At 34.5% G+C, this 15,580-nt stretch overlaps 1 protein-coding gene across 5 annotated transcripts in view; it reads left to right on the plus strand.

Moving 5' to 3' along the window:
• Positions 1 to 15,580, plus strand: part of DYNC1I2 (dynein cytoplasmic 1 intermediate chain 2) — a 39,268-nt gene that overhangs the window by 10,477 nt on the left and 13,211 nt on the right. For 3 of the 5 annotated variants that reach the window (XM_039361777.1, XM_039361779.1, XM_039361778.1), the window contains exons 5-6: positions 5,423 to 5,482; positions 6,919 to 7,034. In XM_039361777.1, the coding sequence (XP_039217711.1) occupies positions 5,423 to 5,482; positions 6,919 to 7,034 (176 nt within the window). The remainder of the gene's footprint in view (positions 1 to 5,422; positions 5,483 to 6,918; positions 7,035 to 15,580) is intronic. The other 2 variants (XM_039361780.1, XM_039361782.1) reach the window with 1 other exon arrangement.

Genomic DNA, 15,580 nt, shown 5'->3' on the forward strand with positions numbered 1-15,580 from the left:
TCAGAACTCTGAGGACTGGTCATAGCTCCCATTCATTCAATACCATTGTAACTTTGAATGGTAACTTTGAACTCAAATAATAGTTGTAACCTGAGAACAACCTGCAATCTGGTTTCCTTATATTAAATGGTATTATTACTTTGGCTTCTCTGTCACAGGATAATGCCAGCAGGATGTGTTTATTATAGGTTTCTTCTGATAGAAGAATACGTTATAGATTCAAATGTTATAGCAAGTACAATTCTGAAGATACTATCTGTTCTTAGTATTTTGGTATAAATTGGAAAAAATAGCTTATAGATTTTTTTAACTATCACTACTTATCTTTGCTGAATTTTATAGATATAGTAGTAACAATCTTACTAAATTTAGTCTATATTGTCTAGAAAATCCACCATAATCAGGCATCTGGAACTAAGTTAAGTGTATAAAATATGAATTGATTAAAAGGAAATTGAACAAAAGAAATTGCAAGATCAGCTTTGTAAAGAATCTTGTGAATTATTTAAGATTATCATAGTGTTAAATGTGTACAACAAATAAAATATCTATAGGGCCCAGCGTGACATTTTAGGCATTCCTAAAGGCTATATCTTTAAAGGCTTCTTAAAAGTATTCAATTAACAAAACTAAAAAAGCATAAAACTAAAGAATTATACATTTTATTGTGATTAAAAAAATTAAAGCAAAATATATAATTTGAAAAGAATATTGTTAAATATAAAGATAACAAAAAGATTTAATGTAATTATTCTACCAATAACAAGAAATCAGGAAGATGGCAAAAGCATTAAACACCAGCATTATATTATTTTTATAAAAGATTATAAAGAAACGGCCTATACAGCTGCTAAATTATAAAAATGAATTATTCATTTTATCTTTTATTGCATGTTATTAGGAAAATCGCCAAATACACATCCACATATGAATTTTAAATTGCCCTTGGGAAGTTTTCAGTTGACTCAGAAAGCTTTCTTGTCACTTATATGGTTGATTTGATAAATCTGAGTGAACTTTGTATGATTGCTGCCAACATCTGCATGGTCTGGCATGATTGCTGCCAACAGTTTTTAAAATATGCTCTCATAGATGATAGTTAGAATTTATTATGGTCACAGACCAGAGTTCAAAAGAAACATGTGAGACACAGTGTAGGGTAAGAATGTTACATAAGTGATACTGCATTCAGTAAAGCATGTGAACATTAACTTTCCTCCTGACTGCAGTAATGAGTAGAATCATCTAGGCCCGGGTGTCAAACTTGCCACGTCATGTGAACGTGTCGCGATGTATTGCGACTCTTTTTGCATTGCCGGCAATGGGGTGGGTGCGGCTTTGCTATGATGAAAGCAGCTTGCAGGCCGGCAGTTTGACACCCCTGATCTAGGCAGTTGTATGGAAAACAGTTGTATGGTTGGGCAATGTCCTGGTGCAGGTTTCCACCCTGCCCAAAAGTTATGAGGAAAGTACATGCTAAAGTTTAGCTCGAAGCCTTAGATATGTAGATCAATTTCGCAGGGCTTCCCCCACTCCAATGTGGCACTCATTTAGTCTTTACCAGCAATTCCCACTGCTTCTTGCTTAACGACCCACACATTTTAAGGTTACAACAGCAGGATTGCCTAGATTGCTGTCACTAAATGATGCAGTTGTATGATGTCACATTTTACAATCAGATCACTTAGCGATGGCAATCCCAATCCCAATTGCCATATAATTCAAGAACAACCTGTTCAGTTTTGGGGGTTGCTAACCAGAAATTACACGTAATTTGCCATCCTTCAATAATGTTTGCTTCCTGGTTTTCAGCGCAACTAGGAAATAGAGTGCAATTTATAGAATACTTGGGATTAATCTTAATTGCTTATCAGCCTTTCTTTGTCCAATAAGAGTAAGCAGATTGTAACCATTTCATCACAATATTTTATCCAGTAGGGATATTCAAGCCTGATAAGTCAGCCTTTTAATAGAATTCCACTAAAATATGTAGAGTCTGGTATGATTTATTTGTTAATTATAGATTTATGTAACAACTCTTTTGCAAATATGCATAAATAATATGTGTTTGAAAGATAATATTTCTGTCCTGCTGATATAATTTCTATGAACCTATTTTATGAAGCTCATTTGGCTGCTGATAAACTTACAATGATTGGGCTGTCAGGCTATAATATGTCTTCTTTTCTCACTCTGTATTTTCCCACAAGTGCATGGTCTGCTTTTTTTGGGATCAACCAAATGTTGATCCATTGATTGCAGCTGGAATTGATCAAGTGGCTTGTTGCCCAAGCCTGACATCAGGAGCTGAGAGAAAGTGACCCACCCAAAGTCACACGACTGTCTTTCATATTTAAGGCAGGACTAGAACTCAGTCTCCTGGTTTTTAATCTAGTACCTTAACCGTTAGACCACATTAGCTCTCTTGCTATAATATGCCTTCTCAATTCATTTTCATTTAAATTCATTAGAGAGTTAAGAATATTTACAGAACAAGTCAGCATAGTGTTTGACCTCTTCATCTCCTCAGAAAGCACAGTAATGTAATCTGTTATGAAGAAAGCACAAATAGTTCTAAACCTGCTGGAACTTTTTAAGATCAAAGAAATCATAGAGTGCTGGTAAGTCACCTGTTTAGTTTTTCAAATACAAGTGAATTTATTGAATTCTTTCCCCAACTGGAGAGAGAAGTTTGAATGAATGAATAAATGTTTCCCTACTTTGCTACTAGCAAAATTAATTAAAAACAAGCTTTAAAATATAATAACATTAAAAATATAATAAAATCAAGATTAAACAGTGCAGTATATATACTTAAAACGTTGAGTAACAAGAAGAATGAGAATCAATGAAAAGATTAATTTAAAAAAATAGAAGGTTAAGTTTGAAAACAAAGAGTAGGGGCTAGGGAGGTAACCCTATCCAAAGAAACACAGGTAGTCCTCAAGTTACGATTCTAATTGAGCCAGGAATTATAGTCATAAATCTTTGTGGTCATTTAACTAGAGAACCATCTTTTATATGAACTTACTTGAGGACTTACAGTTGGGTCTGCTCTTTATCCATTGAAAGCACAACAGGCTATTTTAAGTAGTTTCTCAAAAAACGTGACATGTCATCTGTGACATTTGGCTATTTCCTCCCTACTTTTAAGGAGGGTTTGCAGATATAATTCTCTAAACATTTTTTCTCCATTTTAACCCTCAAAACCTGTTTCAATGTTATTCAGCTACTATGTATTTACCGTAATGTTTTGTTGGTTGCTTTTTGTGTATCTCTATTAAGACATTTTTAAAGGATATAAATGAAAATTATTGCATTTAAATTTTCATATGGAAGATTTTGAATAATAGAAAATAGCAAAGTGTAAACCAGTTGTACTGAATATAGATGGGTCTCTAATTATTTTCAAGTTGCACAAAACCAATTTCATTATTTGCAACAGGGCAGAAAATCTGTGTATTCAGGGTGTAAAGCAGTGGTTCTCAACCTTTTTAATGCCGCGACCCCCAACCGGTCGTAAGTCGAGGACTACTCAACTGGTGCAGCACCGTTTGCAGAATGGGACTTTTGGCGGGCTCAGCAGGGCAGAGACAGCCTGGACAATTCCTATTGGCTTTTGAAAGCCAATAGAATTAGACTCTATTCAAGAGAGTCTATTCTATTGGCTTTCAAAAGCCAATAGAATAAAAGGGAGTAGCACAGCTAAGGAAAAGGGGGAAAAAAATGGCGGACTGCGTTGTTTGGCGACCCCCGTGAAATGGTCGTTTGACCCCAAATGGGGTCCCAACCCACAGGTTGAGAACCACTGGTGTAAAGTTAGCCTTTTTGTATACATTAGGAGGAAATGGGAATTAAAGAGTTAACCGAACACTCCTTATAATGAAGGCAGGACAGAAAGCTAAAAAAACTGGGAGAAATATGTAAGAGAGGCAGAGTAAAAAAGGGGGGGGGAAGGAAGAGGATTTAATTAGCATATAAACGAAAGAGACACTAGTTGCCTTTGAGACAGAACAGAGTTCTGTGCCTGAAAATATCAATTTGTATCTTATATTATCTATTAATACAATATTATAGTTAAATAGAGTTAAAATTATTTATAAAAAACTGTTACTTTGAATTTATGAGAGACAGAATGTAATAATTCTACCCGACATTGAAGATAACACTCTTCAAAGAAAAAAACTGATAAAAAAGAAAATAACATTAATATACTCGTATCATTTTTGGGGCGGTGGCAACATTATTATATGCCAATAATAAATTTTGGAATAATTATGCCATTTCTGACTGCAGACTATTGGCAGTATAGATAAAAATAGTTATTAAAATGCATATGCATATTTAAATAAATTTTGGAATAAACTATGTGAAATATATTTACTTTTACATCTTTATTTCAATATGTTGCATTGTATGTTTATTATATGAATATACTGGCTTCTGCATCGTGCTCTAAGATTACTTTTGATTCACTGGAATTTAAGCATATGCAGAATAAGTTTATTAGGCATGCTGTTTTCTTGACATTGGATGTCTTGGGTTGGTTTTAAATTAAATGACATAAGCCCAAGGCTGTGCTTAACCCATAATTATAGCAATGTCATGTCTTGGAAACACCAGCAGTAGTATATCCCAGTGGAAAAGCAATTTTTCTGTACCCAAAGGTTTATGTGTTGACTCATTTCCTTTACCAATATGACAATTTCCTGAACATATTTAATGCTTAGGGCAAGATTACAATATGTTAATGAAATGGATCAGATGGCACTACTAAATCTGTGTATCTTATCAATATGTTATATGTTTTTATGTTTTTGAAATTATACCTCTTTTCAAAAATTTAATATATCTGTTAATACTATCAAATTATACCTAATTAAAGAAGTCTTTGTTGGTTAGTTTTAAAACTTTTACTTTATTAAATGTGCATATATTTCCACAGAATATAATTGAAGTGTAGTTGTCTATGAATCACGGATTTTATAAATACAATAGTTAATCTAGTTAAAGCTAATACTTTAAAAATGTAGCATATTAAACTTGTGAAAAGGTGCTATGAACTATTCGATTAATATAATATTGCAATCATATTTAAGGGTACCATATATAGATTGCAAAAATCTAGGCAGCAGGAAAAAGATACAGAAAACAAATGGTTTTCAGATTTTAACAGCCAGCATATGGAATGCTAGCAATACTAATTGTATGTTTGTATTTTAATTGATTATATATTGCATGTTTTCCTGTAGCACTGAATGTTCACTTGATTTTCACTAACTGACCTTTTGGCATTTCTTTGTTTCTGAAACCATAATATGAATGTAACTATAGCCTTAACATTTCATAGACTGTACTTGCTTTACTAATCTATGGCCTTTTTTGCTAATGCTGCATGGTTGTCCTTCAACCTGGGTATCAGGACGCTGCATTGGGATACTGATCCATCTGTTCTACAGCTCCACTCTGATTCCGATCTGGGGTACAGCAGAGTTTTTTTATCTTCCAACTTTATGTAGCAATTGTTTATATATGTTCAAAGTAAGATTCTTAAAAATAACATGTAAAACCATTGTGATTAGGTAAGATTATAAGCAATAATATAGTATTGAATTTGTTAATCAGCAGTTTTTAACAATAAATTTCCAAACAGTATAAAACTAGAAAATATGTGTTTGGGAAAATGGACTAACATAATTGAAAAAAATTATAAGTACAGCTTAAATTACACTTCTGGATTGTTACATTTGCATTCAGCACTTTAATGTATTTTTTAACTTACTAATTTATTAAATGTTTCTTCCTAGATTTTAAAAAATAATTTATTATTTTTGATATTTGTAACAAAGCATGAATTTGCAAATAGCTTGCCTGTTCACACGCCTATAATACAGGAATTAAATTGGCCTATCATATAAGAGTAAAGAATATACATGAATTGCAGTGGGAAGAGTATAATATAAATATGAAACTTCATTACAGTGTGTGGAATAGTACAAGACTAACAGGCATTGGGGTTTTCTACCTTACTACATTTTTGAGAGGCATAGATGATTATGACCAAAGTACAGTAGGCATATATTCAGATGCTTAATGGGAACCATCTTGTGATGTATTACGATTGTACAGTGCTTTGGATTTAGTTTTGAAGAGGTACTTTTCAGGAATGCAAACATGGCTCTTATCTGCAACTCCTGAAAGATGTCTGGTCTGTTTCTAAGATTACACAGCTGTAGCAGAAGCCTCCCCTCAATAGTTACATGTTTCTTTGCATTCCAAAGCACCTTTTTCAAATCAAATCTGTGCATTCCCATCATGAGTGTAGCCCTAAAATCAGGTAGTTCTTCAGGCATTTCATGACTCTCTAATTCAAAAGTCATTGCACAATGGTATCTTAATTATAATTGATTTAAACATAAGATACTTTATAAGTTAAATTGTAGTTGTACTGAGTTTACATATAAAGCACATGCTTTATTTTAGGTTGGATCTAGAATTGCACACTATTTATTATTAGCATTTCTATATGGCAGAATGATCGAGAAAATAATCAAGTCTAAAAAAAATCAGTTATCCTGTAGTGATGTTTTGGAATTCTTTGGAGGGTTTTTGAGAGTATGAAGCTACACATGGGGTATGATGAAAATATTCTTGCCCCTTCATCCTGCAGGATCATCCTGTTCGTGAATTTCTGTTGTGCAAAATTCCAGATTGAATCCATTTTATTGACTTTTAATAGCAAATTATCCAAAATCCACTAATATTTATACCATCTGAAACAGTATAAGAAATTGTGATCTGTTTTAGTTTAGTTCTATTAATTTTTTGTCAAATTTTCACATAGAATTACTCCATAGAGTACTTCTTAGACAGGGTGTTGTAAACATTGCTTATAATGTTCCACTTCATTTTCTTTAGACGTGGACCTATTAAACTTGCAATGTCCAAAATTACTCAAGTCGACTTTCCTCCTCGAGAAATGGTCACATATACGAAGGAGACCCAAACTCCAGCTATGACTCAGCCTAAAGAAGGTAAATACAAATTTCATTCATACTGTCTCCTTACACGTAAAGAATATCTTTCTATATAAAAAGACTTATATGACAAGGTAAGTGTCATAAACCTTGATACAAGAAATACATTCAATATTTTCTTTGTGGAAAATATTAAAAAATATTTGCAGAAAGGAAAACAATTCTGTCAAGACATTTGAATTGGCGTAGAATTCTGGCTGATTTTTTTATGTGCTTTTACCTTAATTTGGTATTTTAATAAAGTATCATATACATGTCTTTTTCTCTTAGGAAAAATAAGGCTTTGCAGAGTTTCTTTAATATAAAATAAATAGTAGAACCAGTTGTAGTCACAAGGGCAACGAAGGCATATTTATTTATAGACCAGTGAATGGCCATGCACAATTTTAGCTTAAAATGTTTTCCTTTTTTGATAGTGGGATGTGCTGTGGCAAAAAATAAAAACAAAACCCCCGCAACTGTGTCCCCAGAGCGGTTTCTAGGCTTCCTTCTCCACTGAAGCCTAGCATTCGTTGCCTGTTACAAATGTGTTCTAGGAGGCTAAGGAACTATCTAGAAGAACCTGGGTGGTATGGGAATGAGATGTAAGCATAATTGCTTCTCATTGTTCTTTCTAGTTTGCATGCATAACAGTATTTAACTTGTGACAAAGAACAGATTCAAAAATGTCATTTGTTCTGTGTTTTTACTATATGGTACAAAGGATAAAAAACAGTAGTTAATCTGATATATATGATGCCTTTTTTTACATCAAAGAATGTTAGGGCAGTATATAATTAAGAGATGTATCTATAAGCTTGCCTTTATGCTGAATAGGGTTGACAGAACAACAAGAAGAACAAGATTTTTATCCTGCTATTTTATTTATTTATTTATTTATTTAATGTTATTTTCAAGTGATATCCCACTTTATAACTGCATTGCGACAGAGATTCTAGTCCCAGTTATTTTTGTTAAGTGAGGATTACTGATAATTGTTCCCTGTTTCTTGTCACAGATGAACAGACCTAATTTTTATGTACATATACCAATGTAAGACATGTAAACAAAATCCCATAGAGGGGAAAAGGGCTATGGGGGTTGGGTCTCCATGTACTTGAAGAGCAAAATGGACATCGCTAATAGATTCATAGTGCATTGGTATGGTTAGGAGAGCGTTGACTATTTGAGCCTCTCCTATCTACATTTCCTGGTAAAGTACATGGGAAAATCCCATGGGAGGAAAACCCACTTAGGGTTAGGGTTAGGTCGACATGGAGTCAAGAGGAAATTGGACATAGTTGTGTATAAATATAAATAAATATAAATAGAATGATTGTGGGTATTTTAATTATCAAGTAGTCTGGTTAGACTCTCATTATGGATTACAAATCCTACTTTAAGATAAAATCCATGTTTATTTTTCTTCTGTTCAATTGTGCCTGATTCTTGGAGACTACCCGGACAAGTCCCTGCACTTTCCTTGGCAAGGTTTTTCAGAAGTGGTTTGCCATTGCCTCTTTCCTAGGGCTGAGAGAAAGTGACTGGCCCAGCTGGCTTCATGTCCCAGGTGGGAGTAGAATACGTGGTCTCCTGGTTTCTAGCCTAATGCCTTAACCACTGCACCAAACTTGTCCTCAAATATGTCTTCACTTTATATTAAAAACTTATACTAAAAAGTATTCAGTAAAATCTAGTTTTTGTGCTATATATCCCATTTATTCATTATTTATGTATTCCTGTTAGACTAAGAGATGAGCAGATTTGAAATGATAGACGGTGTTGAAGCCATAGGAACCCTGGGAAGAAGTTATCATGCAATATTAGAATTCAACATTATAGAAGCACAACCAATAGAACACAGTCAAACTAGAGTCTTGGACTTCAAAAGAGCTAATTTCAATAAACTTAGAGAGGGCTTGGGAAGGATTCCATGGATGAGAATCCTCAAGGGGAAAACAACTCAAGAAGCTTGGGAAATTTTGAAAAATGAAATAATAAAAGCACAGTCTAGCACAATACCAACAAAGAGGAAAAACAACAGCTCTCAAAAGAAACCAGCATGGCTGCATAAAGAACTCTCTGACAAATTGAAAGATAAAAAGGACAAGTATAGAAAGTGGAAAGAGGGGAACATAACTAAGTCAGAATATCAGTAAATAGCCCGAGCCTGCAAAGATGAAGTGAAGAAAGCCAAGGCTCAAAATGAACTAAGGCTTGCGACCAAAGTCAAAAATAACAAAAAAAGCTTCTTTCAACATGTAAAAAACAAGAAAAAAAGTGAAGGAAATGATTGGTCCATTAGTGGGTGGAAGTGGCAAGAAGATGACAAGCAACAGGGAGAAAGCAGAACTATTTAACTCATTTTTTGCATCTGTCTTTACACAAAGGGAAAAAACAGACCAACCTATCAAAAATAGTGCCATAAAAAACAAAACAGAAACACAAGTTAAGATAGGCAAGAAAATGGTTAGTGAGCACCTGTCCAGCCTAGATGAGTTCAAATCGCCAGGACCAGATAGATTACACCCCAGAGTTCTCAAGGAACTGGCAGATGTGATATCGGAGCCACTGAACTATATTTTTCAAAGATCCTGGAACACAGGGAACTACCAGAGGACTGGAAAAGAGCTGATGTAGTTCCCATCCTCAAAAAAGGAAAAAAAATGGATCCAGGAAATTACAGACCTATCAGCCTGACCTCAATACCTGGGAAGATCCTGGAAAAGATAATCAAACAACGAATCAACGAACACCTAGAGGCAAACAAAGTCATTACTAAAAGCCAACATGGGTTTGTCAAAAATAGATCATGCCAGACAAATCTTATTGCATTCTTTGACCAAGTGACAAAATTAGTGGATCAGAGGAATGCTGTGGAATAATTTACTTGGACTTCAGTAAGGCATTTGATAAAGTAGATCACAACCTACTACTTGACAAGATAGAAAAATGTGGGGTAGACAGAACCACCACCAGATGGATCCGTAGCTGGCTGACCGGCCGTACTCAGCGAGTGGTCCTCAATGGAACTGCATCTATATGGAGGGAAGTGTGTAGTGGGGTGCCCCAGGGCTCTGTTCTGGGCCCAGTACTCTTCAACATCTTCATCAACGATTTGGATGAAGGGATAGATGGGGAACTCATCAAATTTGCAGACGACACCAAGCTGGCAGGAATAGCCAACACTCCAGAAGACAGACAGAAGGATCTGGACAGACTTGAACACTGGGCACTAACTAACAAAATGAAATTCAATGGTGAAAAAAGCAAGGTTCTACATTTAGGCAAGAAAAACCAAATGCACAAGTACAGCATAGGTGGCACCATGCTCAATAGTAGTAACTGTGAGAGGGACCTCGGAGTCCTAGTAGACAATCACTTAAATATGAGCCAGCAGTGTGCTGCAGCTGCCAAAAAGGCCAACACAGTGCTAGGCTGCATTAACAGAGGGATAGAATCAAGATCACGTGAAGTATTAATACCACTCTTCAATGCCTTGGTAAGGCCACACTTGGAATACTGCATCCAGTTTTGGTCACCACGATGTAAAAAAGATGTTGAGACTCTAGAAAGAGTACAGAGAAGAGCAACAAAGATGATTAGGGGACTGGAGGCTAAAACATATAAGGAACGGTTGCTGAATTGGGTATGTCTAGTTTAACGAAGAGAAGGACAAGGGGGGACATGATAGCAGTATTCCAATATCTCAGGGGCTGCCATAAAGAAGAGGGAATTAAGCTATTTTCCAAAGCACCTGAAGGCAGGACAAGAAGCAACGGGTGGAAACTAATCAAGGAGAGAAGCAACCTAGAACTAAGGAGAAACTTCCTGACAGTGAGAACAATTAATCAGTGGAACAGCTTGCCTCCAGAAGCAGTAAATGCTCCAACACTGGAAGTTTTTAAGAAGAGACTGGACAGCCACTTGTCCGAAATGGTGTAGGGTTTCCTGCCCGAGCAGGGGGTTGAACTAGATGACCTCCAAGGTCCCTTCCAACTTTACTACTACTACTATTATTATTATTATTATTATTAAGAACTGAAAAAAATCCAGAAGACAGTGGTAAACTTCTTCTTAACTGTTGGCTACAGAGACTATGAGTCAAATTCAACTCAAGAATTAAAGTACTTTTTATCTCAGATGGAAAAGGAGTAACTTGAGGTATCTTGCACATTATAAAAAGCAAAAAAAGAGTAACAAGTCAAAAGAGCAGCTATAAAAGAATATAAATATAAGAGATCCAAGCATAAATCCAAGCACATAAAACCAGAACTAAATAAAAATAAGTCCAGGGAAGTAACATCAAAGGCAAATAGTCTTTTTAAGGCTTCTTTTACATCCAAGATACTAAAAGACATAGATTAAGAAGAAAATTAAGAGGAGGAAAGGTAGGTTGTGCTCTGAATCTTAAGAGTTTTCCTAGGATAGCTTATGAACTTCAGCAGAAGCTGTAGGAAACAGACTTGATGCTCAAAAGGTATATGATGCATGCCCATTGCATGATCTACTTGAAAAATTGTCTATAAAAGCAAAGATTACTCTTTTTTTAGAATCTGGAAATGATTAGGAAGTTATAAAGACTTGGTTCTTTAACAATCTTCTCATTCTTAGTGTTTTCATGTCTTAACAATTGGAAAACAATAACTCTGTAATTGCTCTATATTATAGATATCCTTGAGCTTCCATTTCTGGATGTATTGCTCAGTATGAAAGTGCTAAATTATTACCTATACTTAATTCTTACAATGTTCCCATAACAAAATAATATATCTGAACAGAATACTATGTGTTAATAATTGTAATTTCCAGTCTTGTACTGTATTCTGTATGTAAGACACAGTAGGCTCCTGATATGAATAAATAGTGCCAGAACGTGGGAAAAATAAAAGTCATCATACATACTCATTTTATTTAATTGCCTATGCAAAGTTGTGTAGTAGTTCAATATTGATCAAGCTTAAGATTCAGTAAAATATTAGCCTCACATATGTCTATGCTTCTTTCCTGTGAGAAAAATGTATACAAAGGAAAAATAGTCAAGTTAACACATAAGTTAGAGGTTTGATTGTTGATGTGAATCTTCAAAGTGACTTCAGATTGCCTGTCTGTTATTCCCCAATACAAGTAACAATCAGTTAGCTTCCATTGAATGAAAGCTTGTCGTTATCTTGCAGTGTTACTGATAGGTGTCACTGTCAGGACTTTATGCATAGGATTTTTATTAGAATGAGAAAAGAAAGGTAAGCAAGGATGCAAATGAGGCCTCTTTAGCAGTGAAGTGAATCTAACCATATTATCTCTACTCAGTGCTTTAATATTGTCAAACTTTTATCATTTGAAAAATTCTAGGTCTATATTTAATATAAAAAAATACGACTAGGTTACTTCCTTCTACTATTTTTAAGAAGTATCTGCCAAAAATAAAACAGTAAATGTGATCTGAAGACACTTCAGCTTAACAAAAGACACCCATTTCACAGATGATTTAACTTTGATTAACCTACTCCGCAACAACAGACCACATAGACAATTGGAATTTCTTTCTCTTAGAGTTATTGCAAGGCGCTATCTAATTTACAGCCTGCTTTTCTTCTCATCTCAACAAAACACAGCACAATTTTGATGTTAACACTAAGTAAAAATTCACTGATTCATTTACCATTCATTGAGAAGAGATTTGGCATTTTAAAAGTAACTGCTACTTTTACAGATTTTTAATGCTTGCCTTGTAACCTTAGATCCTCTGTCAAGGAAAAAACATAGTAACCACTTAGTATATTGTAATAAATATTCATCAGTAAAATGATTTGACATGTAGTTTCACTCCTCATTGTTATGTTCTTGCATGGCAATGTAGCTTTTAATGTGAAATAAATAAAGCATTTCTGTACCATTGGGGTAAATCTTATATGCTGAATAATAAAAGAGATTACAGCAATGAAATAAAAGACCTGGACATTTTTTCAAAATATTTTCCGGGGGCCTAATCCAGAATGGTATAGCTGGTGCATATATATTAGATTATAAGCAATACTATTTAACTTTCACTGCTGTTTAGTACCCTGGTTTTAATTCATACATAATACTGTATTTGTAACATTGTGTACATAAAATATTAGTCATTAAAATTGCCATTTTAAATAGTATATTCTGTGGGACATATATATTGGCGAGAAAAAATAAACCTGTATGACAATTTAATTATAAAGTTTGGATAATTTTGCATCCTTATTCTGTGGTCAGTTTTAGTAGAACCATTGGTGTATACAGGGCTTTATTGAAAAGCAAACAAAAAGAGATACTTCCAGCTGCACTTGAAGAACTTCTTTTAAAAAAGGAAGATGGAAGTGACATTAATAAGGGAAAGATTTGGTGTTCATTGATATATGAATATGCTTTTTAGCAGCAAAAGGTGAATTCAAAGGCTACACAAAACAAGAGATTGGAAGGAGTGAGAACAGTTGGTAGGAATATTAATATTTACATTACAAATGAATATTACGGTATGAACAATCATACAAACATTAATATATATACCCAGAGGAAAGGGTATGTTTATTTAAGAAAGCAGGTGTCGTTTGGATATTAAAGTGACAAAGCTGGAGAAGTAGATTTTATAGACCAGTATAGTAGGTCTATATTTTCACAGTGTGATTAAGCAGCTTAATTTGGCAATGAGTTGAATACAAGGAACAAAGAAGGCAGAAGCAGCAGGAATTTCAGATGTGCTTGCCATTATGCCAGCACAACTGCATCATTTAGGCTAGTGAGTAATAGACAGAAACCTCATCTCTTGGATCACAGTGATGTTTGAAAAGCATCAGGCACTGCTTGAAGAACTTCAAAGGCTCTGGGTACTATTGGGTAAAAAGCGGGAATAGGACTCTTGACAGATAAATTTTTTTCTGGTCACATAGTTAGCCAAAATTTGTTGACCTGCAGAGAGATGATTTAGAAAAAGCTATGACTTCTTGCCAGAATAGTAGATTATTCTAAAATAAATACCATGTATGCCTATATATTGAAGTGAATTTATAATTCTGCTGATTTGTTTGCATATCAGCTTAAATTTAAACTACTAAGGAATAACTATTCTTGGATATCTACTTAGTTCTCTTAATTCCTTTGCTAGTATGCTATTAACTGATAAAGTGTAAGATTAACAGGATTAAAGTTGGTTGTTTATTTAGTGGTGTTTGCATATATCTTAAAAATAAGTATTGAGCTGAAATGAGAAATTGCTCCAGTGCTTGTAAGTGTATTTATATAATTGCAGTAATGCCTTTTCTAGGGCTGAGAGTCAATAATAGTTATTCCCAAGCACTGACAGTAAATAAAGAATAAGGACAAGGAGGAATTTGTTTATACATATGTCATCAACAGTAAAAATGTGAAAAGGGGGGGGCAATTGATTATCAGATTTCATCTCTGTAATATATGTAAATAACCAGATTGCTTGGGCAGTAGAGAGCTGCCCATCTGCTTTTGACAAGGATTTGACTTCTATCACTGAAAATGGTACTTAGAATTAGAATGGAATGGCAGAGCCAGAAAGCTGAGGTTTAATTTCTAAATGTATGGAATTTGAGCGTTGAACAACTTATAAAGGTCAAGGGGGCATTCCTGTTCTGAAGTCACAGTGGCATTGTTTGCTGTAGTGTGTCTACATACATAAAGAGAAGTCCACACTTAATTCAACTAAATTATTTAATCTAGTCATTGCTTTGTAATTTGCTATTCACAATCTCTCATTATTAAGTGAGAATTATGCATTTATCAATTTTCTCTACCTCAGTGCTTGGGTGGAAATCTACTCTCTTGTTTGGGGCACATGGCATGGAATTGCTCCGTTATCCAGTTTTCTGATTAATAGTCCATTGTATGTACAAATTCATCTAAAAAGGAGCAGTATCTTTCCGTTTCTCTGTGTGATTATTTTGTCCAAAAAAGTTTTCATTTTTTTTTTTAAGTAGCACAAAAGCTGTAATTGGCAGGCTTTGTAAGGAAATGTCAATGTGCAAGAGAGTGGAGATCACTAAGAATTCTTTTACGCGTTCTTTCCCCTTTGCACCACCGCCTCCTCAGCAGGGTCACTGAGATCACTAGCTTTTCTTGAAATGGCCATTTTCACTGGCAGGTGCATTATACCCTGTATTTTCAGATTGTTTTTCCATTCTGAATGTTTGGCAGGTTGATTGCTCTGGCTGCATTGACGGAGAAAGGGCTGACAAATGTGGTTGGGCTGGTTGAAAAGACAGTGATTACTGTTTTCCTTTGTGGCTGATTGAGGCCCTTGAAAGGAAAGATTTTAACCTTCACCATTTGGTTCAGAAGTATGAGCATATATTGAAATTGTTCATGCCATTTATCCTAGTTCTGTAAACTTGTCAGAACGTAAAAATTGCTCGATTTCATATAATGTGGGATTGGCATACGTCATTATCATTTTGATTAAGTTGGAGTTTGTATTATTGTATGCATTATATAGTGGCATTTAAGACATTTGTTCCTTCAGGTATAGATGTATTTTTTATTGACTAAACTAGAGTTAGGAAGATTTT

Source organism: Crotalus tigris, unplaced genomic scaffold, assembly GCF_016545835.1.
Source record: "Crotalus tigris isolate CLP2741 ecotype Arizona unplaced genomic scaffold, ASM1654583v1 scf7180000019363.1367679, whole genome shotgun sequence".
In the NCBI taxonomy this organism is placed as follows: domain Eukaryota; kingdom Metazoa; phylum Chordata; class Lepidosauria; order Squamata; family Viperidae; genus Crotalus; species Crotalus tigris.